Source organism: Mixophyes fleayi, chromosome 6, assembly GCF_038048845.1.
Source record: "Mixophyes fleayi isolate aMixFle1 chromosome 6, aMixFle1.hap1, whole genome shotgun sequence".
NCBI classification, from domain to species: domain Eukaryota; kingdom Metazoa; phylum Chordata; class Amphibia; order Anura; family Limnodynastidae; genus Mixophyes; species Mixophyes fleayi.
In genome coordinates, this window is record NC_134407.1 from 173,849,705 (window position 1) to 173,875,016 (window position 25,312).

The window sequence follows — 25,312 nt, forward strand, 5'->3', positions numbered from 1 at the left end:
CTTGAACATCGATTTCAATAGCTCAATAAATAGACTCTTTATCAGCCTGTGCAGACAGACCTCTTTTTAGTGCTGGGTAGGTGTAGAAACGGCAGAGTGAAAGTTCAAATAAGTAAACACATAAATACAAAATGCAGATCCACCAATTTAGTTCATTTTGACAATCAGAGGGTGTTGGATCTAGTTGTTCGGAAATTGAGTGTGTAATAGGATGGGATTAAGGATCTGTGAATTAACGCCGATCATCCTACTTAAACTACAACAGTGTTAGGGTTTGGATGCATGAAGGGTGGCAGTCCGGTGTGTGGGTTCTAAAATAAATTAGTGAAGTGCACTTTGTACTTTAGCGAAATTGCGTTTGTTTTAACATAAAAGTTGTGTTTCATTCAAGTACGTGTATTGTGTAGGGTAGTGATTCATATTTGTGCGGCAGAGTAATAGGATACAGGGTTACTAGCACTTTATGGGATGGGGGTAGGGTCGGAGACTAAGTTCCCTGATCCTATAGACATGCTGCTGATTATCCAGAGTGGTGGGTAGCCCCCCCTTCCAGACTAAAATGCTACCATCTGATTGGAGAAGTGGGATTTTTGGGGAAGGGTTTTGGGACATGACAAGAGGGGGGTGAGGACGGTTTCAAGGCGGCCCCTTAGTTTTGAGTGGAGAGAAGGATCCGGTCCCGGGACAGAGGGTGCCTTGAAACGGATTGTTCAGAAGTGGCTGGAGAAGCGGAGCACAAAGAGAAAGTGATCCGAATCAGAACCGGAGGAAGCAGAGCTGCGATAACCAGCTCTAAGACAACCGGACCGTAGCAGCTTGTTGCGAAAGTGGCGATACTACATGTATTCACTGAGTGGAAAGAAGTAACTCGTGGCAGCATTCAGAAAAGTAAGAAACTAGTCCGGGACCAACTGACCCAAGAAGGGAGGTGATACAGGGAACACCGTATCTATAGTACTGAGAGGAGGGGAACTGGGGAAGCACAAGCTAAGCTGTGATCCCGATAAGCATCTGAACACAGTGGACGGAATCGATAACGTTCCATCGACAACTGGACTTAAAGTAGACCTGTCGTGAAATCTGCAAAACAACGGCGTCTACGTGAGGTTCAAGACCAGTCCATTGACTTGATCCAACGGAACAGGTGATTAAGTACAGTACTTTCCCACTGCACCAACCATGCAGGGTGTGCGTACAGCCACCCTTCCCCAATTCCTGTGCTCATTTCTTGCTATATGCCTACTGGCTACTGCCCAACTTCATGGTGAAAAAGGCATCTCAGTGCCTGAGCATGGCTTCTGTCAGCCCATCTCCATTCCTCTGTGTACAGACATTGCCTATAATCAGACCATAATGCCCAACCTTTTGGGGCACACCAACCAGGAAGATGCTGGCCTGGAGGTCCACCAGTTCTACCCATTAGTAAAGGTTCAGTGTTCTTCAGAACTGCGTTTCTTTCTGTGTTCAATGTACGCCCCAGTTTGCACAGTGTTGGAGCAAGCCATCCCTCCCTGCCGATCTATTTGTGAGCGTGCAAGGCATGGGTGTGAGGCCCTCATGAACAAATTTGGCTTTCAATGGCCTGAGAGGTTAAGATGTGAGAACTTTCCTCGTCATGGTGCAGAGCAGATTTGTGTTGGGCAAAACCACTCAGAAGATGGAGGTCCAATAACCACTAGACCACCACAACATGGTACCCCTGAACCAGCAATCTATGCCACACCTGATCGTCCCTTCCATTGCCCTCGGGTGCTGAAGGTACCCACCTATCTGAACTACAGGTTTTTAGGAGAGAAGGACTGTGCTGCTCCATGTGAACCTTCTAAGAATGATGGTTTCATGTTCTTCAGTCAAGATGAGATCCGTTTTGCCCGGGTTTGGATTCTTATTTGGTCTGTACTTTGCTGTGCCTCAACTTTCTTCACAGTGACCACTTATTTAGTTGACATGCAGAGGTTTCGTTATCCTGAAAGGCCCATAATTTTCTTATCTGGATGCTATACCATGGTGTCTGTGGCCTACATTGCAGGCTTTGTGCTTGGAGATAAAGTTGTTTGCAATGAGGGGTTCTCAGAGGATGGCTACAAAACTGTTGTACAGGGTACCAAAAAGGAAGGGTGCACTATCCTTTTTATGATGCTTTACTTCTTCAGTATGGCTAGCTCCATCTGGTGGGTCATTCTATCTTTAACCTGGTTCCTGGCAGCTGGCATGAAGTGGGGGCATGAAGCAATAGAAGCAAACTCACAGTACTTCCATCTGGCAGCATGGGCAGTACCAGCTGTGAAGACCATTACTATCCTGGCCATGGGACAGATCGATGGAGATCTCCTCAGTGGAGTTTGCTTTGTAGGACTAAATAGTATTGATCCCCTGAGGGGCTTTGTGCTGGCTCCTCTCTTTGTCTACCTCTTCATTGGAACCTCATTTCTCCTTGCTGGTTTTGTATCCCTCTTCAGAATTAGGACCATCATGAAGCATGATGGCACAAAGACTGAGAAGCTGGAACGCCTGATGGTGCGGATTGGTGTCTTCAGTGTTCTATACACTGTACCCGCCACAATTGTCATTGCCTGTTACTTCTATGAGCAGGCCTTCAGGGAGCACTGGGAACGTAGCTGGGTCAGTCAGAATTGCAAGAGCCTAGCTATTCCTTGCCCCTTGCAATACACCCCTCGTATGACACCAGACTTTACAGTCTACATGATTAAGTACCTCATGACCCTCATTGTTGGCATCACTTCTGGTTTTTGGATATGGTCAGGCAAAACCCTTCACTCATGGAGAAAGTTTTACACCAGGCTTACCAACAGCAAACATGGAGAGACAACTGTGTGAGGAATTACAGCCTCATAATGGGACCTGTAATCAAACGTAGACTAAGCATTTTCTCTCTCTTTTTTTTTTTTTCTCCAAATCCTTGTCACTCTATGCTGTCAGTGCGGATCTCCATATGATACCTTCAGGCACATCTTTCTGGAGTTGTAATTAAGACTGTAAATAGAATTTTTGTAAATTATATATTTCTATTTAAAATATGGGGTTAAAAATTGGAGAGACGCAGGAAAATTCCATGGAAAAAGGACCCTTCTCTTCTTTCTCCAACTATTTCATTGACTTGACTGTGCCGTTTGAATAATTGGAGATATTTAGACTACAGTCTGTTTTGGCTCTTCCTGGATACTACATAAACAGTATTTTTTATATTTTTGTTGTTGTTGCTTCGCTACATAGGGAAATTTGTACTAGTTTCTCATTTCATGTAAGCCAACCAAAGAACTTGGAGATCATCTAAGTGTGTGTTTGTGTGTGTCAGAATCTCAACATCTTAAGACATATCATTCTGTTGCTGCTGTAGTTTCTGTCAGCAAGACAAAACTGGATTTCTTGGGGGGAGATTGGGTTTTATTCTTTAATTCCCCATTCTGTGCATGAATTACCACCAGCATTGATTTTTTTATTTGCTTGTTTGTGAGGGATGATCTGAAACAGGACAACACATCTTTACACCCTTAGATGATAGGAGTTGGCTGGAAACAAAATATTGACTATACAAGTGATAATGGTACAGATTGAACAATTGTTGAAAACTTATATATGTGTGTGCCCAAACTGGAGATTAATTTGTCACAACCTATGCTCTGAAGAAACCTGTAGAACCTGCATACATTCAAGGGACTTCAACCTTTACCAGCCTTCTCTAAATCCTGAATACACATTGATTTGTTTTTAAATATATGTTGATTTTTATTAATTTTCAAATTAAAAATGGAAAAAAAAATATTTTTGTTAAGAACAGCAAGAAAATCTTTTGGTGCTTTTGTCGTTATGCTATGATAGGTTTTGTAACATTACAGAAAAAAAAGAATTAAATGGCCACTAAATCTGAAAATGGATAGGGTCTGTATGCATCGGGCATCTGGAATCTGCTGTTCTTCAGCTGTGGTGGAACTACACGTCCCAGCACATCCTGCCAGCCCATTCTAGGATGTATGGTTTCAGAAGAGCTGGAGGACCACAGGTTTTCTAATGGGTAATTTTATCAAGCTGCAGGTCTGAAAAAGTGAAAATATTGCCTATAGCAGCCAATCAGATTCTAGTTCTAATTTATTTACTACATTCAACAAAATGACAGCTCAAATCTGATTGGTTGCTATAGGCAACATCTCCACTTTTTCAAACCTGCAGCTTGATAAAATTTACCCCTAAGTCTCATCTATACCAGCATTTTTTCTGAAGAAAAATAAAGCTTTGTTATTCAATAGATTTATATTCTCCTAGAATAAGGACATCTTAAACTTATTACATATCAGTGATAGAGGACTGCTGGGAGATATTGCTCTTATAAATAAAGACATGGGCCAAATAATGTAATAACCTTATAATGCCTGTCTCAAAAGTGTATCTAACCAAATAGATATTTGATTTGAGTCTAGTTTAAGTTGTACTAATGAAAGTCAATATAGTTGCTATAGGTTTCAGGACCTTAAAACATACTTTATATTTTTGGTTTTGGCTGGTTCTCCACCATTTATTGGTTGTCATATGTCAGTGGTTGTGATGCGAAAGGTCAGATGAGCAATTTAGAAAGCTGTGGTTTTCTGACCGGTGTTCCTCACTTTAATGTTACACTGACAGAACATATCATCACTTTAGAACTTCGCAGGTTGCTAGTCGGAAACACTTGGCATTCTAAATCTCTTGTTTGACCTTGCTTTTTTGACTTAAGGAAAAATCAGTAAAGCAATTTAAAACACTTTCATATATTAATGGTATAATACTTGTGGGATTTTACTAACCCCTTCCTATTTATTAAGGTGGTTTACTTTCCTTTATTCCACAGCTTCCTGTAAGAGTTATCATTAAAATGCCCTCACCCACAGACAGTAAAAGCGGCAGGGTTGAACCCATATTATAAGAAAGAAGCCTATTCACTGGAAACTAGAGACATCACTGAGGGGTGAGGAATTTTGTGGTTGATTGACAGTAGGCAAAAGATTACAGAGAATCATAGGAAGTGTAATTTAACAACAGCTGGAGAGCAGTAGGTTAAAGGACCAGTAAACCTAAAATGAAATTTGATCCAAAAGCAAAAAGTCATCTTGAAACATTAATAAATGTATATTTAAGTGCTGTTTTAGCATGACATAAATTTCGATGTTTCACATTGTATTTAACCTTGTTAATCTTGAGCCATTTTTCTGTTATCAGACATTTTAGACTTTTACAGGCTCACTGAAGTGTTCTTCAGTAAAGGTCATTACAGGAAGCCTGATATGTATCGCAGTGTATAAGTATGGCTTATAAGGGCAGATTCAATTGAGAAAAATCCATGGCGGTGTTTACGGAACGGCGCAGATTTTTTTTCGCAGAAATCTCACTCATTTTTGCTCACACCCGATAGAGGTGTGAGCAACAATAAGCGTTAATTTTTACCGTACTACCAATAAAAAATAAGGAACATCGCTGCCATAGAATCAGAAAAGTAGTACTCTACAATTACCCATACACGTATAATGACAGCCAATACTGAGACCAGAGAAGTGGCATGTTGTAATCGCTCATAAATACAGGAAAATAAAAGAAACTGTGAACTATATCCAGCCTACAGAAAAACAAAAGAAGCTAAAATGTGGAAAAGATACCTGCCAGTAAGAAAACTGGTATCATGCCACCGAGAATTACATTCAACATACAGAACCTAAAAAAATTATATTGCATACCGCCCAACTTTTGAAGTTTTTGGGAAATCGGGACAATGTGAGTGAAGCGCATATGAGAAGGGGTGTGGCCACATATGACGGGCGTGTTCAGCACTTTCAAGCACTTACTCAATTCAAGTGCTGTGCCCAAACATATGAGCCTCTTCTCTCTTCTAGCTAGGTTTTTTCTGCACCCTGACTAATTCATCCGTTGTTGTTTTCTTTATGCGTTGCATGGCTTAGTCATGTAAAGTTGTAAATTCTCAATAGCACTTCCTGTAACGAGTCTGCAGCTTACATAGCCGTACCAATGCTGTAGCAAGAACTTACATAGGCAGGGAATCTGAGAGAAAGCTGAGTGGAGTTGTGACTGAATATTAATATTTAAAGAGGTATACAGGGAATGGCAGTGGGTCAGAATCACGTCTTTAATAGTCTAAGGTAGTTGTTTCTAAACGTGCATCTACTGTGCCTAATGGTATATAGCTAAAATTTGATTTTTATATTAAAATTAGCTACATTAATCTGCAGGTGTTTCCAATTTACCTGGGCCTCAGCTTCCACACTGTGTATAAGGACATAGTTTTTATCGATTTGAACTGGAGTTGCGCTTGCTGAACCAAGGTGCACAAGAGGTCTCTAGCCCTGCTGTAAGGTGCTAATATAAATATATAAATGTTCAATATGCTAAATGTAGGTGCAATTAGTGCTTGCCAAACTCTTCACCTTCAGACAGGAATCACAGACCACAAGACATAATAGGTGCATTGATGATCTTTATCCCTTTTGTGTAAGTCTCCTTCTAATTGAAATGATATAGTGCTTTAAATTAGCTTGATCCTACTTGAGCATACGTTAGTCTAACATTCCATAGCATTCATATGAAAATGGATTCATATGAAAGCAGATGTGACCTTCCTCCTCAAACAGTCCAAGCATGTAGCATCTCCATTTCTTCTATTGTAACAATACATTTTTATTGAAACATTTTGAAAAACAATAACAGGTATTAAGAGGGTATAAACAAAGGAAGGGGGAAAGGCTAAATAAGGGGATTATTTAGGGAAAAATACAATCTATTAATTTTATTGAGACAGATTTGCTCATAATATTGACAATAAGTAGTATTTTGATTCTCATTATGCTGATATGGAGCCCATAAATTTTACACTACTTCAGTAGGCTTATTTAATTCCAGCCAGCACAACACAGGAAATACAAGTTGAACCCAACAAATTGTAGCATAAGGTAAAAAGATGCACACTGAAACATCCTTCATCTTCAAACACATTTATCACAGAAAATGCAAAAGCACTCGGGTTGTAAATAAAATTAAGTTTTATCCCTTATGAGGTTTGGGTCTCAAATACATTTTTCAAGCTTAATAGAGTTAGCTCTCCTTTTCCAATCATGACAACAAAAGAGGAATCGGAACAGTTTGAAAATATTGGGTCTTTCATCTGTAACATATAACTTCTAAGGCAGAGGTGCTCAAATTCAGTCCTCAAGAGCTACCAACAGGTCATGTTTTCAGGATATCTTCAATCATGCACAGGTGAGTTAATCTATTTTTTTAGGGTCAGTAATTATCCCACCTGTTTCTGCAGACCAAAATCCTGAAAACATGACCTGTTGGTAGCTCTTGGGGACTGGGTTTGTGTATCTAATGTAGATATACACAGTTCTGTTCTAAAGGATCACTCACCCCATGTGTGATTTGCTGTGTTCCACGTGGACAGGGATCACACATGAAACTTATGTAAATATAATTTACGTGTACACACGAGAGAATAGGGAAACAGACCACAGAGCTGACCTTGAGAAAAATGATACATGCACCATTTTCCTCTGATATATTACACTAAGGGGGGTATTCAATTGTTCCTCCGGCCGTCGGAAAAACGAGCGTGTTAAAACTATTACCGTTTATACGGTAATATTGCGCGCAAAAAAACGTTAATACGGTAGTTTACTCGCTGAATTTCATCTCGCAGCTCAGGGAGCTGCGAGATGAAATTCAGCGAGTAATTACCCTATAAACGGTAATAGTTTTAGAGCGCTCGTTTTTCCGGCGGCCGGAGGAACAATTGAATACGCCCATAAGTGTATTGAATGGGGATCTATTATCTCTGTACATGCTGACCTTTCTTCTGAGTGTGATTCATCTGTGCTCCATGCAAAATGCTACAGAACAAAACAGGAGAATTTCCTTGTGAATTAATCCTTATAATTAAGGGATAGTATACTCTCTAGGCCTCACATTAACATCATTTTCTAGAAATGTTCAGGAGAACATAGGAGCATAAATCAGCAACAAATGTTTGCTACATATTTGTTTGTTAACATGACTGAACAGAACTGGATTACCAAACTTGACCCTAGGCAAGCTAGCCATCATTTGGGCCCACACTTCTGATATCCTCAGTGCTCATAATTATAGAAAATTGAATGGTTACTCCAGACAAAGGGACAGCTGTAAAATTTGTAAGAAAACCACTTCCAACTTAAAGGGGTTTTACAACTTTAGAATAACTGTCCCTCCTCCCCCATGTAGCAAATAGGACAATGTCACTTAACATACATAGCATTCTAATATTTATTTCTATAAAAAAACCAAAACAAAGCTATGGACTGTTAATATGCTTTGTCATAGAGGTAAGAATATCCCAGTAGTAACTGTTGACTGGGTTAGGTGCCTTTGGTTGAAAAGTATTTTAGGTAGATGTGCCTTTAATCAGCCCACCTAGAGCCTCAAAAATTATGTTCCCACATAATTAGAAACAGCCCCCCAATCAAGATGTTTGTAAAACTTTGGAACTGATATTGTTTGATATGAATCCTTTCAATCATAAGACAGCACCAATTGTTGTGTTATGGTGTAATTGTTTTTTTGGGTTTGAACAGTTCTTATGTATTCATGTTCCATATTGAATTACCTCAATAGGCTGCAGTGAAATAGGCCATTTGGTCTGGACTATGATTATCTTTTTTGTCTAGAATGCAAAGGCTTAATTCATGACCAAGGGGGCCCTGAATGAACTACCTAATTCCCAAATCCTGGCACCATGTCTCCCCTGCCCCCCACCTCCAGTGCTTTAGCCCCAGTCATGGAGCCTTGAAATTAAGCTGTGTTTTTGCAGCTGTGCTCAATTAAAAGAGGTAGGAAATAGCTGCAATTGTGTGTAAGAGACTGTATAGTGTGCATGTTATGTGCCTGTTTTTTCAGCTACTTGCAAATGCACTTGTGTGTGATTTTATATATATATATATATATATATATATATATATATATATATATATATATATATATATAATACACACACACACGTCAAAGTGGAAATTTAGAAATGGCTGTATGGAAGATGTAAGCAAATGGAATTTTGATTGTTTTACATTTTTTATAGCAGCATTTCTAAATCTTACATATCTATATCTATAGATAGATATATATATTCATAATAAATACTAATTGGCCCTCCAACCACCTATTCATTAAAACAACAGAAAAACTGTCCAGTTTGTAGATTAGCAGCGTCTTCTTCCTGACATTCCACAACCCATTGTGGACCAATCTAAATGAAATAAATAAAACAAAGGGAAAGGCCGCTCATAGTGTAGTATATCATATAACACCAGACTTGCTCAGAAGAAGAGTTATGTACACTGCTTTTCACCTGAATGAGTATGAAATGTTCTGGTCCTTAACTACAAATTTACTATTAAAGTTACTTGTGCTGAATTAATACTAAAATATACCATTCCCACCAAATGATTATTTCAGCAAGGATAATAATTAAGTGTAAGCTTCAGAAGCAGAGTATTTTGTAAGGGGCCAGGCTTGAGGGTCTGTATGCGGTTGTATATGTATGACACTCTTTGTAACCAGATTATTTTACAGTGCTATGGAATATGTTGGTCACTTTACAAATAGATAATAATAGTCTGTAGCAGTCACTGTGATAAAGTTTCAGAGCACCATTTGAGCCACATATCTCTGTTTGGTTCATTTAATTTTAAAAGTATCTAAACCTTCCGATTGCCGTAACAGTGACTTTTTTGGCTTTCACTGCATATCACACTAATAGACAGCAGTCCCAGACTACCTTCCCCCACCGAGCTAGTAAGTTATCTAATTCACATACCTCATACACTGGTGACAAGACCTACATAGGCTTAGGAGCCAAATGGCATTCCTTTACTCCACAGGGGTCCATCCTAACTAACTGGACGGCATCATTCCTGGCACTCTCACTAGTCCTTCATAAACATGTTGGTGCTGTGCAATATCAGCCCTATCAGCATGTGTTGAAGCTAATGTGTCACTAAATTACCATGACAGTATGAGCATTATGCAAGACTGATAGCAAATATGGAACAGTCAACCTGCAAATCAGAGGTTAGCTGCATTTAAACCTTTGTACAGTGCCATATCCAAGCTAATAGCAATTACACTCCTCTAAAAAGCTTACTATATGCTTACAGCCTATTCACAACTCCCTGGCTTGTTCGAGACAAATAGTAAGCCATCTCTGATGTCATTCATCTGATCATCTCCAAAAGGATGGCTTCTATAATAATGAATATGGAATTTAAATTTCATCAAAAGCATGGTTATATCTGGGAACTGTCATTTCAGATACATCTCAGGATTTATGGCCAACATCTATGTGGCAGAAGAAGAATGATCTATGTGTTGATATTTCAGGTATGCCTTCCAACATGTATGCATATCTACCCATATTCCCAATTTAAAAAGTGGGACTAAGTAGGCAACCTGAACCACTTAGCCATGCTCCTGATCCATAAATACACAACAAAACCATTAGGCTACACCCTTTTTACTCACAATAAGGCTGGGTACAGACTATAGAATTTTCCGACCAATGAGTTAGATACAACGACTCTACCTACTACTAAAGTTCCAATCTGTTGGTTGATTCTTGCTTACACACTATACACGCTTTTAAGGATTTTTGCACGAGTGAAGTGATTTTTGACAGGCATAACATCGGCACAAAAGGTTGTGATTCCGTACACACTGAAACGATATATGGGCTCCCTGCAACGATATGCCAAAGAAATTTAAATAAAGGACTGGACATAACCGGTAAAAAAGAGAGAGAGGTAGAGACATCAGCAATTTACATACACGTGCCCAGAAAGGAGTTGCTGTTTGAGGGACTATCGGCTATTGGTCGAGCACTTGATGGTGAATTCCTACACACTGCAGGATCAGAAGACGGTTGGAACAAGATTTTTAGTTTTGCCGACCAACCAAACCAACCAACGATTGGTGCTTTGGAACGACTATCGGTTGTTATGTAAATGTACACACTACTGCGATACCTGTAATAAGTATCCAGCCTAACTCCTGTCTCTCCTGGAAAAATAAAGACTGTTGTCCGGATCATGTATTAATACTTGGAAGTTTTATTTAAAGGATATGACCAGCTTCCCACACCCATCTAGCAGAACTTTGACAGTCGCATGCCTGTTACCCTGTGGATCAGGAGTACTCACCTTTGCTGGAGCTGCACCTGATCTTGTCTCTGCATCGACAACATGAGAAGAAGAGATGCAAACAGCACCCTGGAAGAGATATCTCCTGCATTAGACAAACTACCACAGAATGTCACAGTCCCGGTTATCCTCTATGGGGACTGTTTTCTGGACCTATTTGCTAAGTTCCGATAAAGCTTAGCTGGAGACGGTTCTTCTATTCCATACCAGGTAGGCTGAACGCTCCTCCCTTCCCTCCTCTAACTAAACTGAAACTGCTCATGAGACCTATGGTCTCACATGTGCACTAAGACACCGGTCAGAACCTGGACTAATACAGTCATCGCTTGGACAGCCTCTTATCCGATGTGCTGTCCCAGCATGACTTTTTGATAAATAAGTACTATCACTTATTGTTTTGAAAAACTACAATAAGGGATGGTAATTTACAGAAAATTGTTGTGGTGGGTCATAAAAAGACACTTATTACAACAATGTTTGATGTTTGTTTTTAAACTTTCTTACAATGTAAATGTTGGAAGAGAATCTGAAGCTTCACCATTGGGGGTGAGTACCCCTGAATGGCAGCGGTCTCTGGCATGTGAGCACACAGTTCTGCTTATTAGGTCATGAAGGGGGCTTGACATTAAATAAAAGTGATGAGTAGATATATCCTATAATTAAAGGGGACAAATAACACAATTTATTTGCATTGCTCAATGTATTGCATATTACACACATGCACATGTGTATAGTCATGCATGTGTACTACATTACTTTGCGCTTTGTTTACCTTTACTAGACACCTGTAAACATAAGGGTCATTGATCCGTATAGTAAACACTGTGACAGTAACATTGACCGCTTACACTTCAAAAAGTTTTTCATCTATTTGTTGTACTATATTTGAGCTGCATTCACTAGGCAGTGAATCCAGCTCAAGTAAACAGTATATATATACCTTAATTCTAATTAACACTAAAACATTTGTGCTATCTGCAACTGGTTACTCCATAAATCTTTTACAAAGCTCCAGCAGTGAAAGGGATGAGCTAAACAGGTGCCTGAGGGACAAGTAGACAGAATGGGTGGTGGGGTTACAGGTGTCCTCGTGTCTTTCACACTATATTTTTCCCATTCCTTTTTCACAGGTCCATAAGAAAGTCTCCATTTCCTAGATGAATGCTGTCTGTCTTCTTCAACTCCTTATCATTCAAGATGTCATAGTGGGACAAACTTTCTCAACCTTAATTTCTGTCATGCACCACTGTAAAGTCTCATTCATATGTGAATGTTCTATTTTCTGTAACACCTGCATAAACAGCCTCTGTATACACTAAAGGAATGTTTGTGGCCCCAAAGCTCAGAGCCAACACCATGAGCTGGAGAAAACATGCTCAGCCTTGATGCCCGAGGAGAACCTTGTTTGGGAGTGCTTTAGCTAATGCGGAGCTGTAATTAACAGCAAAGCTCCAGAGCATGTTGATGAGATTCTGGAACTGCTCCATTTTCTGCTGCTTTTATTGAATATACTAAACCCACATTAAAGAATATCTATTTTTAGATGTGCTTCTTAGCCACATTTTCTTGCAGATATCCTGACCTTACAGTACCTTAGTTTAAAAGCCAACTGTATTCATAAACAATTGCAGCATGCAGTGGTAGCAAGTAAAGAACAACATAATTGGAACTGCACAAGTTCCACACTTTTACTAGATATATTGTAAGTATGGATTTTACTCAATATTGAAAAGTGTACAAGTGTAAACAAGCCATTAATCTGTTCTTGTGCATGCATGTGACTGTTTACTCTTCAACTCTGTTCACTTGCTTTTACTGTATGGGGAATGATCATACTATGGAAGGAAACTTGAGATGACTACATTGAGCTGATAACAGCAGCCCATGTTATTCCTGCTGTTTTACTGCTTGATGTGCATAGCATGTTTTTACTAGGGTCAGTGGGACATTTATGGTTTGCACTTATGGTATTGTGATCAATGAATCCTATTCACAATATCCGTTACCTTTATATATTAAACTGCACTGGCACCGACAAAGAGTCATTTTATGAATTGAACCAATGTTCATGACACTGCCGCCTTTCAATTCAGTAGGAACCAGTGACATCATTGAGGCATGAAATCACTGTGTGTGAGCATCAGGTGTTCTTTAAAATCCTTCACCAAGAGGTGAACACGTCAGTGGCAACACAGGACAAACGACTCCATTTAGAAAAGTGTTACTACCACTTTAGGACCACCTTTTAACTAATTTCAATATTTCCTTTTTTCTCTTTTATGATGTACTATTCAGTTTAAGCTCATTTATCTCTTAATCACTAATCAAGGCATTTATTACATGTGTCACTATCATCCAAAGTAATGTTTTTATTGCATTAGCAGAGATGCACTTAGAATTGTACTTTCCCATATAAATTGTGCCTTGAAGGTGCGAAAGGCAGTCCATTTGTAGCGTAGGCTGAATAACTGGTTTCCACCAGCTCCACTTATGAAAAGAGAGTCCCATATGGACAAAAGCACTTAAATGCATACATGTGGAAGTAAGTGACATTTACCTTACCTGCAGGAGTTAAAATGCCACATCCCAGGTCAACCAATGAGAAAATGAAGGGGAGTGCCTGGAGATCTGTCTATATAAGTCCTAGCATGTCACATGCCCTTTCTGATTCACTGCTCGAGATCCCAGGAGAAGAGCTGCTGAGAAAGGATTTGTATTCAAATACAATTTGCCTTACCCTGGTTTTTTTCTCTTTGTATTTGCTGTTGCCTTATTCAATTTCCCCTCTCCTTTTGTCAGTGTTTACCCTGACAAGCTTTCCCTGACCTTTTTCTGTTTTTTTTTCAACCAACCCATCACCCCCTCCCCCCTTGTTTTTTTCTTTTACCCCATTTTTGCCCTTATCATTCCCCATCCCTTTTCTTTTTCTTTGCATATATTTCATCTCCCCCTAACATGCCCCGGCCGAAGCGTGCAGTCACTTGCCCCAGTAGACTTTGTGACTCCCCCACCTTCTCTTCTGCCGGCCATATTGCGGCAGTTAACAGGGAAATGGATGGCGGCGGGAGCGCTAGTGCTTCCCGCCTTCCACCTCATCGTCCCCCAACCCGTGGTGCTAACTTACCTTATCCTGCTCGGAGGAGCAGGAGGGGAGACTTTTTAGCGCACGCCAGTGCATATGCACAGAGCGCTCTCACCAGAGAGGGCGATGCAGGAGGTGCAATGTAAGGAGCACTGAAGGGATGAGGAGAAGTGTGTCTCCTTCAACCAACGACAAGCACTGTTAATAGGCCCTACAATATCCATTACACCCCCCCCAGGTATCATCCATGGTAACAGGCAGTTGCAGGAGCATCCAGCAGGGGGAGCAGAGCAGCAGCACCTCACAAGGCACAGGTCAGTAGTGCATTTAACCCCTCCTGTGCCAGTGAGAAATGTACATCATGCAGCTTAGTGTCTTGCCCCTCACCAACTCTATTTTCCCCCCAGGCCTTTCTTACCTCAAAACCCCAGATTGTTAGACTGGGAATCTCAGTTCTATAGACAACCCTGTGTGGCCCGGCGTTCCATTTATCAGCAGGGTTTACTGGACAGAGATACTACCACAGGGGATGTTGATAGCAATGGGCAACATAGAAATTATATAAGGGCATCTCTCCGTCCACCGAGCACCGCACAGAGTGCTGCTGCTCAGCGGGCATGCAGACCGGCCCATCTGGCCATCGGCCCTTCTGGCATTTGCCAGAAGTGCCAGATGGCCAGTCCGGCCCTGCTTACGGGACACAACATGTAAGTTCCCAATATGCCCCAGCTTTTGAGCGTTTGGGCAGTTGTGGGAACGTCAATGTTTTTGATTTCTCTCCGCTGCTATTCCCAAACTCGCCCATTAGGTGAGATATAACACAAGCCCATGCCCGTTCACTTATACACCCCTTCTTTCAGTCCCCCCTATAACACCACAAGGTTCGAACCAACAACAGGCCACCCCAATGGCAGGGTCATAGACTATCATCATGCTAGCACTGCTAGCATGTCAGATTTACCGTTTCCACCGGCCACAAACAGGAATGACGCACAACAGGTAGAGTGTGAAGCCAACTCAGCCCACCTACAAGGAATATTGGTCTTACACTTAACTGTGACACATATGGGCAGCATGACAGGCCACCTAAGCCACCAACTCCCGAGCACCATACTCCCCAGCGGAATTAGTACAGACTGTCAGACCCAGTAATCCCAGCCACCTCCCAATCTATTCAACCTCCAGCCACCCCCCATAGGGTAAATGAAATTAGTGTGGTGGATACTAACATTCTTTTGGTTGCAGATTCCCAGAGCCAGAATACCATTGTAGCAGACAGGAGTGCCTCCAGATCAAGGAAATGAACCAGGCATCCGGCAACACAATAATTCCTGCACCCGTACGTCTGCCGTCAGGGGCTACATACGAGGTAGAAGTCGCCTCCATCTCCGATGACAACCTTTTGGCTACTATACATAATACTGGTAACACTAGCCCCCACTTAGCTAGCATCAACGATGACTCCTCTGACACCAGTGGCGGATCCAGAGGGGGGGGCGATCGCCCCCCCCTAGCAGACACTTGCTGCCGACAGCTGCACAATATGTGCAGGTCCGTCCAGCCGCGACAATCAGTGACAGTGACAATCAGAGCAGCCGGGCAGCACACTGTCCCTGCCTGTCGCGGCTGGACGGACCTGCACATACTGTGCAGCCGTCGGCAGACTAAACTGTTAGAAAGGGGCGGGGCCTAAATCGCTTCTCCCCCTAAATCGCCCCGGGTACATTAGTATTCTAGATCTGCCCCTGTCTGACACTGAGCAGGGCACACGCAAGTTTTTGAGGTTATTACAGTCTTCATTAGGCAAACCACCTTTAAAATCAGGGCCGGTCTTAGGTCCCCAAGTAGATGGGCACACAAACGAGTCTGGGCAGTGTGATCATAGGTCCCTTACGTTTGGAGTCAGGCCTAGTATCAGGGACAGGATTAAAAAAGGGCTATTCGTCAATATGATCACAGATATGAGCAAAATGGGTCTGGCTGAAGGATAAGAATGGTATAGGAGAAGATTCGTACAAATCCTTCGCAAAGTGGTTACTGCGTTTTTGCCGCCATTTATATAGAATATAGACCAGATGAAAAAACGGACGTCTGGCGGTAAATACACATGATTAACGTTATGTATCAGATGAATGACCCCTTAGTTTGGCGCTGTCACGGACTTACCTGATCCCCGCCGCTCCGTCCAGCCGCACTTCCGCATTCAGGACCATGTGACCGCACCCGGAGGCGGTCACATGACCACAACCCTAGAGGCGGGGATTTTGAATCCCCTTCAGTATAAAAACCTCACTCTGACACTGGCTGAGTGTCAGAGCAACACTTACCTGTTCCTGGCTTGTTGACTCCGAGTTGCCTTCTGATTCTGCCTGACTCCATTCCTGTGTACCGAACCGGCTTGTTGACTCCGCTACCACCACTTCACTCCGCTGTACTACATCTTGAGGCGAACCTGGGGACCGCGACCTGCGACTCCTGGCAGCGAAGCCCACCCCGCCTTGCGGCGGTTCTTAGTGAACACCGGGGAGATTGTTAGACTCCGCACCTCAGGTAAGCCAGTGCTAATCAAGATTAGTAATATAGTATCCAGAATCTGTTACAGTTTGCTCTGACCATGGATACCACAGCTAAAGATCTGTTGGAGCATTTAGTAGGAAGGATGGATAAGCAAGAAGCTAACCAAGAGCAACTTTTAAAATTCCTCAATAGTCTATCCACTCGGTTGGATGTTGTCCAGAACACCCTAGTGGCTGGTGGATCACCTGGGCCGGCAGTGGCCCCTGTACCTCAGGCCGCAGCAGCAGCTTCTTCCTCGCAGCTACGGTTACCTAACCCACCCAAGTTCGATGGAGACCCTAAAAATTGCAGAGGATTTTTAAATCAATGCTCCATACAATTCGAGCTTCTACCTGGGAACTTCCCCTCCGGGAAAACGAAAGTGGCCTATGTGATTTCGTTATTGTCCGGTCAAGCTTTAGCATGGGCTTCCCCCTTATGGGAGAGGGACGACCCCATTCTACATAACTTCAACCTCTTCTTGTCCACCTTCAAGAAAATATTTGATGAGCCAGGAAGGGTGTCCAATGCCGCTTCCGGCTTACTACGTCTCCGCCAGGGAAACCAGTCTGTGGGGCAGTATGCGGTCCACTTCAGAACCATGGCCTCTGAACTTCGCTGGAACGATGAGGCCCTAGTAGCTACATTCTGGCAGTGCCTTTCAGACCGAATCAAAGACGAGTTGGTATCCCAGGAACTCCCTACGTCTTTGGACGATATTATCTCCCTCTGTGTCAAAATTGATTTGCGTTTCAAGGAACGTAATTCCGAGAAGGAACAGTCGCGGCGTAGTATGATTCGCTTGGCCCCCAACTTCCAAACCCCTGTTCTTCCCCCTGAAGAGCCCATGCAACTTGGGAGGACCCGCCTATCAGCCGAAGAGAGGGAGAGGAGATTTCGGAACAAGTTGTGTTTATATTGTGGAGAGAGTGGCCATCTTCTGAGTTCTTGTCCCAAACGCTCGGGAAACGACAGGGCCTAACGAGTTCTGGAGCTGTATCGTTGGGCCTCTTTTCTCAGTGTCAGTCAGTTCCCAATAGTAATGATTGCCTGTCTATTCCCATTTCCCTTCAGTTAGGACAAAAGACCTTCCCGCAGTCGGCTCTTCTAGATTCCGGAGCCGCAGGAAATTTCATTTCTGCCACAGTAGTTAAAAAATTCGCTATTCCCACACAAGCCTTGGAACAACCCATCTCTCTGATGGCCATTGATGGGGGAAGAATCCCTGAGGGGTCCATCCTGGTACGCACTATTCCTCTTCTACTTCAGATAGGAGCACTTCATCGAGAGAAGATTTCTTTTCTAGTAATACAGAGATCTACCAACCCAGTCATCCTAGGACTTCCTTGGCTTCTTGTCCACTCTCCCACCTTGGACTGGAAATCTGGTCACATATTGTCCTGGGGACAGTCCTGCTTCTCTCGCTGCCTACAGAGAGTGGTTCCCCCGAATAGTCCCAGACGTACCCAAGAATTTCCTGTGACTCTCCTGCCTGAACCATACCAAACCTTCTCTGATGTTTTTTGTCAACAAGAGGCCACTAGACTTCCCCCTCACAGAATCTGGGACTGTGGCATTGATCTGATACCTGGTAAACCCATTCCCAGGGGCCGTGTTTACCCCCTTTCCCTCCCGGAGTCTAAGGCTATGGAGGAGTACATCCAAGAAAATCTAAACAGGGGCTTCATCCGCAAGTCTGCCTCCCCAGCTGGGGCTAGCTTCTTCTTCGTAAAAAAGAAAGATGGGGGCCTCCGCCCTTGCATTGATTACAGAGGCCTGAATGCCATTACCGTTAAAAATCGGTATCCACTGCCACTGATTTCTGAATTATTTGACCGGATTAAGGGTGCCACCATCTTTTCTAAACTTGACCTCAGAGGAGCGTATAACCTTATACGCATTAAGGAGGGGGATGAATGGAAGACGGCGTTTAACACCCGAGACGGCCACTTTGAATATCTGGTCATGCCTTTTGGGCTATGCAATGCCCCAGCTATATTTCAGAGCTTTATGAATGAGCTGTTTCAAGACCTCTTGTACCAATCTGTAGTCATCTACTTGGACGACATTCTCATCTTTTCTCAAGATCTAGCATCTCATCGTACTCATGTATTGGAGGTCCTCTCTCGTATCCGAAAAAATCAGTTATTTTGCAAATTGGAGAAATGCACCTTCGAGCAGAGACAAATTCCCTTCCTGGGATATATTATTTCGGGCACCGGTCTACAGATGGATCCCACAAAATTGAAAGCCATACTTGACTGGCCCCAACCTTCGGGCCTTAAGGCCACTCAACGCTTCCTAGGATTCTCCAACTATTATCGTCAATTTATCAAGGGGTACTCCTCTCTCGTGGCTCCCATCACAGCATTAACCCGCAAATCTGCTGATGCTGGTATTTGGTCCTCTGAGGCTATCCAAGCCTTTATATTATTAAAGTCTCTCTTTTCATCTGCACCCATTCTTCAACAGCCAGATTGTTCTCGTCCCTTTGTCCTGGAGGTAGATGCCTCTTCTGTTGGCACAGGAGCCGTACTATCACAGCGAGGTCCTTCTGGAAAACTTCATCCCTGCGGATTCTTTTCCCGTCGCTTTTTACCTGCTGAGAGGAATTATGGGATTGGCGACAAAGAGCTCCTGGCCATCAAATTGGCTCTCTCCGAATGGAGACATTTACTAGAAGGAGCGCAATTCCCTATCACCATATATACCGACCATAAGAATTTGCTTTACTTACGCACTGCTCGATGTCTAAACCCTCGACAAGCAAGGTGGTCCTTATTCTTCTCACGCTTTGATTTCAACATCACTTTTCACTCAGGATCTAAGAATACGAAGGCAGACGCCTTATCTCGCTCTTTTGATCCAGCTGACATGGAATCCTCGGAAGATAAGAAATTCATTGTAAATCCATGTCAAGTATTGGCAGCTACACACCTGAAAAAGGGTTGTCCTCCAGGCAAAACATTCATCTTGCCACATCTACGCACCCGGCTCCTTCACTGGGCTCATCACTCACTCTTCTCTGGGCATGCCGGCATTCGCAAGACCTGGGACTTATTGTCCCGAAGCTACTGGTGGCCTTCCTTGCTGGAGGATGTGAAGAGATTTGTTGCTGCTTGTTCCAAATGTGCTCAACACAAGACCTCTAGGAAAAAGCCTTATGGATGCTTGCTCCCATTACCCATTCCTGATTACCCTTGGTCACAGATCTCCATGGATTTTATCACGGACCTTCCCCCTTCCAAATCCTGTACTGTAGTGCTTGTGGTCACGGATCGCTTCTCTAAAACAGCCCACTTTATTGCTCTCAAAGGCCTTCCTTCTTCCTCCTCCTTAGCCAATATTTTTATTAAAGAAATATTTAGTCTCCATGGCTGTCCTCAACATATTGTCTCCGATAGGGGATCACAATTCATATCAAAATTTTGGCGGTCTTTTTGCAATAAATCCGGGATTAAGCTTGACTTTTCTTCCGCATATCATCCCCAGTCCAATGGGGCTACTGAGAGAACCAACCAAGAATTAGAGAAGTTTCTAAGAATATTTATCTCTAGTAACCAAGACAACTGGGTGGACCTTCTCCCTTGGGCCGAGTTCGCCCATAACAACCATTTTCATGAGGCCATCTCTAACTCCCCCTTTTTTGTTCTGTATGGCTGCCATCCTAGACTACCCACCTTCTCTCAAGTCTCATCTTCTGAAGTTCTAGCAGTGGACTCTCTGGTTCGTAACTTCTCTGATATTTGGGAACAAACCAAGACAAACTTAAAACAAGCAACTACTTGTTCCAAAAAATTCTATGATAAAAGGAGAAGAATGACTCCAAGTTTTGCAGTTGGTGACAGGGTATGGCTATCCACCCAGAACATTCGTTTAAAGGTTCCCAGTAAAAAATTTGCTCCCAAGTTTATTGGCCCATTTGCTATATCTGAGATTATTAATCCCGCAGCCTTTAGATTGAGTCTGCCTCCTTCCTTACGCATACCCAATGTCTTCCATGTCTCCTTGTTAAAACCGATGGTAACCAACAGATTCTCCACCTCATCCAGAACTCCTCCTCCTGCTGTGGATCGGGATCAAGTTGAATACGAGATTAAAACTATCCTAGATTCTCGTAAAGTTCAAGGCGCCATACAGTTCTTGGTGGATTGGAAGGGTTACGGCCCTGAGGAGCGCTCATGGGTAAGAGCCATTGACCTACATGCTCCCCGTCTACTTAAATCCTTCCATAAAAAATTTCCTTTGAAACCCTATTAGGTGTTCGGAGTCCACCTTTATGGCAGGGGGTACTGTCATGGACTTACCTGATCCCCGCTGCTCCGTCCAGCCGCACTTCCGCATTCAGGACCATGTGACCGCACCCGGAGGCGGTCACATGACCACAACCCTAGAGGCGGGGATTTTGAATCCCCTTCAGTATAAAAACCTCACTCTGACACTGGCTGAGTGTCAGAGCAACACTTACCTGTTCCTGGCTCCTGCTCTTCGTGGATTGCAGTGTCTTCCTGTTTCCAGTGTCTCCTGTGTGCTGATCTCTGCCTGTTTGACTTCCCTGGCTCTCCTATCCCTGTGTACCGACCCGGCTTGCTGACCATTCTCCTATTCTTGTGACCCATGTACCGAACCTGGCTTGTTGACTCCGAGTTGCCTTCTGATTCTGCCTGACTCCATTCCTATGTACCGAACCGGCTTGTTGACTCCGCTACCACCGCTTCACTCCGCTGTACTACATCTTGAGGCGAACCTAGGGACCGCGACCTGCGACTCCTGGCAGCGAAGCCCACCCCGCCTTGCGGCGGTTCTTGGTGAACACCGAGGAGATCGTTAGACTCCGCACCTCAGGTAAGCCAGTGCTAATCAAGATTAGTAATATAGTATCCAGAATCTGTTACAGGCGCTCATATGACGATATCTATAGAAGGAAAATGAGTGGGCGGGCTAGCATTCCTTTAGGTAGCAAGGACATTAATACCTGGTTGGACCTGATGCGTCCTAGCAAACAGGTGTCAAACATCTCGGGCCATAAGCGATTTTATTCAGTGGGGAGGGAGACAGCAACCCTTCCTCCCAAAAATAAATGCTTTTCATTCAACGCGGGATCCTGTTCCCACGGCACCGTGTGCAAATATCACCACGTTTGCTCTAATTGCAGAGACTCACATCTAGCCATGGAATGTACTAGGACCATATCCACCACAGGCCGGGGTAGAGGAGCTCAGGTATCAACTACGCATTGAAGCCCCCTCGCCAATTAACCTGTTAGCCCTAGAAAGATGGCTTAGCCTCTACCCCAATAAAGAGAATGCCTCCTTTTTACGGCAAGGTTTTAGTTTTGGTTTTAGACTCCCAATCCAAAGTACCCTATGTCCACCCATTCCCCGGAATTTAAAATCTGCACAAAGTTTTCCCATAGTACTGTCCAAAAAAAATAGCAAAAGAATTTAGCTTGGGCCGTATGCTAGGCACATTTACAAACCCTCCCATACCTGATGTGATAGTGTCTCCAGTCAGTGTAGTTCCAAAGAAAACCCCCATAAAATTTAGGCTTATTTAACACCTGTCTTACCCGTTTGGCAACTCAGTAAACAATGCCATAGACCCAGCCCAGAGTACAGTTAATTATCAATCATTCGAATCAGCTTTAACATTAGTGCGGGAATTTGGCCATGGTTCATTACTAGCCAAACTTAGATATAGAATTAGATTATTACCCCTGCATCCTGAATCATTTAGATTCATGAGTTTTAGACACGAATATGGTTTTTATATTGATCACTGCCTGCCCATGGGGTGCTCGATTTCCGGCGCTTACTATGAAAGCTTCAGCTTTTTTTCTGCACTGGGGCTTGCAAGCAGGATTGGGATACCATGTAATAGCGCATTATCTGGACAATTTTCTTATAATCAGTTCCTCGGGTTCCCCTCAGTGTGGTAACATATTGCATGCAGCCCAGAGGAGTTTTTCACGGTGCTGGGAGTACCCATAACTCACAACAAAACCGAGGGCCCAGGGTCCTGCCCGTCCTTCTTAGGAATAGAAATTGATACAGCAGCAGGTTGCTGTCGTCTTCCACAGGACAAAATTCAGCAAATGATCCAAGCCATTGGAGACATTCAAAGCTCACAATCCAGCCAGCTAAGAAAAGTACAATCACTTTTGGGCCTTTTTAGTTTTGCATGCCGGGTCATACCCATGGGCAGGGTTTTCTGTATGAAGCTCAAAAGAGCTATAGCGGGGAAGACCAGACCTCATTCTCTAATCCATTTGTCAGGAGAAATTAAAGAAGATCTGAAAGTATGGGTTAGATTTCTTCAGAATTTTAACAGCACCCGTATCTGGCCCACCCCAACCCCCCCCCCCCCCCCCACGGTCACCAAAAAGCAACTTGACCTGTAAACGGACGCATCTGGTTCCCTGGGTTTTGGTGTTCACCTGAAATACCCATGGCTCTAAGATCAGTTTTATCTCCTTGACAAAGACCGCTAGACGGTTGAAACGCGATGGAGTGATAAGACTGATCTATGGAGATGTGTTGAGAGCCTGCTAGATATCGATTTAAGGACATAGAGGTGGAGAGAGTCATCCCGGGATTTATTACATCTGATTTCTACCCTTTGTGCGCTAAAAATCTGAATTCTGGTAGGAGCAATCACACATCATTGTGATTTTATGTGAATGTTTTTAATAAACTTTTTGGAGTTTTAAACTATATTACGCTAGATTTTGTTTATTTCCTTTCTGAATACAACATTGTGGTCATCCATGTTGGAGAGGAGAAGAATAGTGGAATATTCATTATAAAAGACCTCAAGCTGGGAGCAGTCCTCCAAATACTGTACAGGCCCTTATTATTCAACAATCTGGTAGGAGTCCATCTTATATTACTACCACGGAGGTGATGGGGAGGTGTATATTACTTTGAAGTATACTGCTTACAGTGTGGAATGACCATCTTACCTTCATTCAAGATAAAGACTGTCACATGATTTTATTGTGTATAACCTATGTATAAGAAGTTGTTTGCATTATTGTGAAGTTCTTTCTCATTGTGCATTTTTTACTGTGCATTTTTTACTGTGCATTTTATCCGTGTTGTCTTTCCATGAGAACTAGTAAGCGCTGAATGTCTTGATACCACTTTGCTATATTAGATCCTTTTAGGTTGTATACCCCCTTTTTCAAGATTTTGGCTGCATCTAGAACCATAGAGCGCTGTATAGTGGTTATTTTATTATTTATCTGAATGGAGATTGGTTCACAGCCCGCTGGCTGGAAGCTTGGCATCGGTGTGGCATCGCCTCCAACCTTTGAGTTTGAGAACTTTTCCCGAATATTATAGCACTAGAACTCTGGGCCCTGATCCTGCGTGATAAACACATAGGGCCTGATTAATTAAGGATCTTAACTTAAGAAACTTCTTATTTCAGTCTCCTGGACAAAACCATGTTACAATGCAAGGGGTGCAAATTAGTATTCTGTTTTGCACAAGATATAATACTGACTGTTTTTTTCATGTAGCACACAAATATCAACTTGTATCAGTGTACAAATAAACTATCAAGTATTTGTGTGCTACATGAAAAAACAGTCAGTATTTAACTTATAGGCAAAACAGAATTTTCACCCCTTGCCCTTATAATATGTGAAAGTATAATGTTTGATGTTTTAAATACATTTTGCAAATTAAAAGTAAATTGAGGTCTTCTTTGGCGTTCCACTATTTTTTGAAATACCACTACAGGAGGATACGTAAGAAAGACAAATATCAAAATATTGCCAGGTCCTAACAACCCTTGGCTTACTCAAGACAGCATACTCTTAAAGGTCCAGTAATGTACAACAAACGTGTGAGTGTTATTCTACTAAAGAGTTGAATACTCACCAATGATCTTCACTATTAGCATTTGTTTTTATATTTTTCATGTACAGAGCAAGTACCAGTTCATCAGGCAGTTTTTGCTGTATTCATGTATACGTTTACATTTATGATCTTCAATCCATACAGAAAGCTGCGGCTATGCTCATCTACCTCTGCCACCGCACCTCTTCTGCTTCTCCTCTGTGTAAATCTGTTCATGGGCTACCTATCCGTTTCAGAATTCAGTTCAAGCTCCTTACCCTCACTTACAAAGCCCTTACCAACACTTCTCCCCCTTAAATCTCTGACCTTGTCTCGAGGTTTATACCTACCAGGCTCCTCCATTCTGCCTTTGACCTCCGTTTCAATTCACCTCTTATTAGCTGCTCCTATGCTCATCTCTAAGACTTCTGCCATTCTCCCCCTAACCTTTGAAACTCCCTACTCCGTCACCCCTCACTTGACTCAACCCCAACCTTCAGTCCTTCAAATGATCATTCAAAACTCACGTTTTCAAGCTTGGCTATCCTACCACCTCCTAACCATTCTATCAATCACCTCCTCTTCCTCATCTGCCATCTCCATTTTGT

At 42.7% G+C, this 25,312-nt stretch overlaps 1 protein-coding gene across 1 annotated transcript; it reads left to right on the forward strand.

Moving 5' to 3' along the window:
* Window positions 1-666: 666 nt before the first annotated feature.
* Window positions 667-3,807, forward strand: FZD2 (frizzled class receptor 2). Its single transcript, XM_075177313.1, has one exon. It carries the CDS (start codon window positions 1,180-1,182, stop codon window positions 2,836-2,838), a length of 1,659 nt encoding a protein of 552 aa, XP_075033414.1. The 5' UTR covers window positions 667-1,179; the 3' UTR covers window positions 2,839-3,807.
* The last annotated feature ends 21,505 nt before the right edge of the window (window positions 3,808-25,312 follow it).

Excerpts from the sequence above, each read along its gene's own strand:
- FZD2 (XM_075177313.1), top strand. The coding sequence starts at position 1,180 with ATGCAGGGTGTGCGTACAGCCACCCTTCCCCAATTCCTGTGCTCATTT.